This window comes from Poecilia formosa, unplaced genomic scaffold (assembly GCF_000485575.1).
Source record: "Poecilia formosa unplaced genomic scaffold, Poecilia_formosa-5.1.2 Scaffold121, whole genome shotgun sequence".
Classification (NCBI taxonomy): domain Eukaryota; kingdom Metazoa; phylum Chordata; class Actinopteri; order Cyprinodontiformes; family Poeciliidae; genus Poecilia; species Poecilia formosa.
In genome coordinates this window covers 1,640,991-1,642,481 of record NW_006800060.1, presented here as the reverse complement: position 1 = coordinate 1,642,481, position 1,491 = coordinate 1,640,991, and the positions used below count along the sequence as shown (strand labels likewise).

At 39.0% G+C, this 1,491-nt stretch overlaps 1 protein-coding gene across 4 annotated transcripts in view; it reads left to right on the top strand.

The window, feature by feature from the left end:
- klhdc8a (kelch domain containing 8A) overlaps positions 1–766 on the top strand; it is a 47,025-nt gene extending 46,259 nt beyond the window's left edge. For all 4 annotated transcript variants that reach the window (XM_016675788.1, XM_016675790.1, XM_016675789.1 and 1 more), the window contains one exon: positions 470–766. In XM_016675788.1, coding sequence (XP_016531274.1) covers positions 470–523 — 54 coding nt within the window. In that variant the 3' untranslated portion in view covers positions 524–766. The remainder of the gene's footprint in view (positions 1–469) is intronic.
- The last annotated feature ends 725 nt before the right edge of the window (positions 767–1,491 follow it).

The window sequence follows — 1,491 nt, the reverse complement described above, 5'->3', positions numbered from 1 at the left end:
TTTATTTATATATATATATATATAAATAAAAAAATATGAAAGTCATCATAATTTAATGATGATTTTCTGCTTCTGAAATTGTTTAAAATTAGACTATTACATCAGAGCAATAATTCTAATAAAAATTCTTAAACAGATTCAAAAGTTTACAATTATTTGAAATATGTGTTAATTTGAACACGTATCGGAATTTATTGAATACTGGTTTTAAATATATATTATGGCAACATTAATTTATTTGTTTGTTTTTCGGTATAACTTAGAAACTTTGAAAAAGTAGCTGATAAAAATGTGTGTCACTACGACACGTGTTTTGGCCACAACAGCAGATAACCTTTAACTACAGCTGGAGCAGCTTGTAGTGTGAGTGTTCACTCATTACAGAGCCGAAGTATCGACCGCGGTGTCTGTGGGGAAATATGCGTAGCCCCTGACTGCCCGTCTCTTTCCTCATTTCTGCCTCCGTCAGGTTCCCAGCTCAGCCCATGAGATCCTCTACGTCAAAGAAGAAGAGTATCTGTAGCGCGGTGCGGCCTACGGCAGGTGATTGCTGCGGATTCCGCCTCTTTCCTCAATCAGACTCCAGTGCACAGAAAGCAGCATGTGATGTAACAGGTAACACTGCCCCCTGCTGGAAGTAGCTGAGCAACGCGTCTGCGCGCGCATAATGGAGCACCTGACTCCATCTTTGGATGAAGATTTAGTTCCTGTAAAGGTGGAATTCTTCTGGAAGTTTCCGTCCCCCCCCCCCCATGTCTGGTCTTGTAGACAAACCAATATGGGAGATCTGTTTTACTGCTGATATGCATTCATCTTGTGTCTTCGTTCTTTACTTTATGTGATTTAGGAACTGTAGATAAAGTGGATTTTACAAAACATTTTATCTTAGTGAGATAATGTGACAACAATATTTGTAGATTATTTAATCATACAGATAATACAGGGTTTTTTGTTTGTTAGTTTGTTTAAGTAACTTCCAGGTACCGTGAAAGGGGCAGTATAATGTAAAATTAACTTTTTGGAGCAATATATCATTTTATAATGTTATTCCCTCATCAAAGTCATACCTGGAGTGTTGCCTTTATTTTTTTCATGAATGTTTGAGAAATCCTTTAATCTCCATGGCATCCATTCAGCTGTGGAAAATGCCTGGGTGGATCTAGCCCCGTCTTTGAGACACAACTCCTCCTCAGACCTGCAGTTTCCAAGCTTCAAAGCTTCCACCTCACAGAGCAGCCCTCCTCTGAATCTCCCCCACTCAGTTCCTTCAGACTAGCCAACAGTGATTAGCAAACACCTGGTGGATCTGTGCATCTGCTGAGTTCATTGTATGAGCTACGTCTTAATGAAACACTGGTAAAAATGTTTTTATAGGTTAACAGAGGAGCCATGTTGTGACGACTTCCTGAAGGCCAGGTTTCAGAAAGAGCAGGAGTTTTTAAAGAGACAGAGGTCCAATTTCACAGTGTTCATTTAAAAGGTAAAATTTAT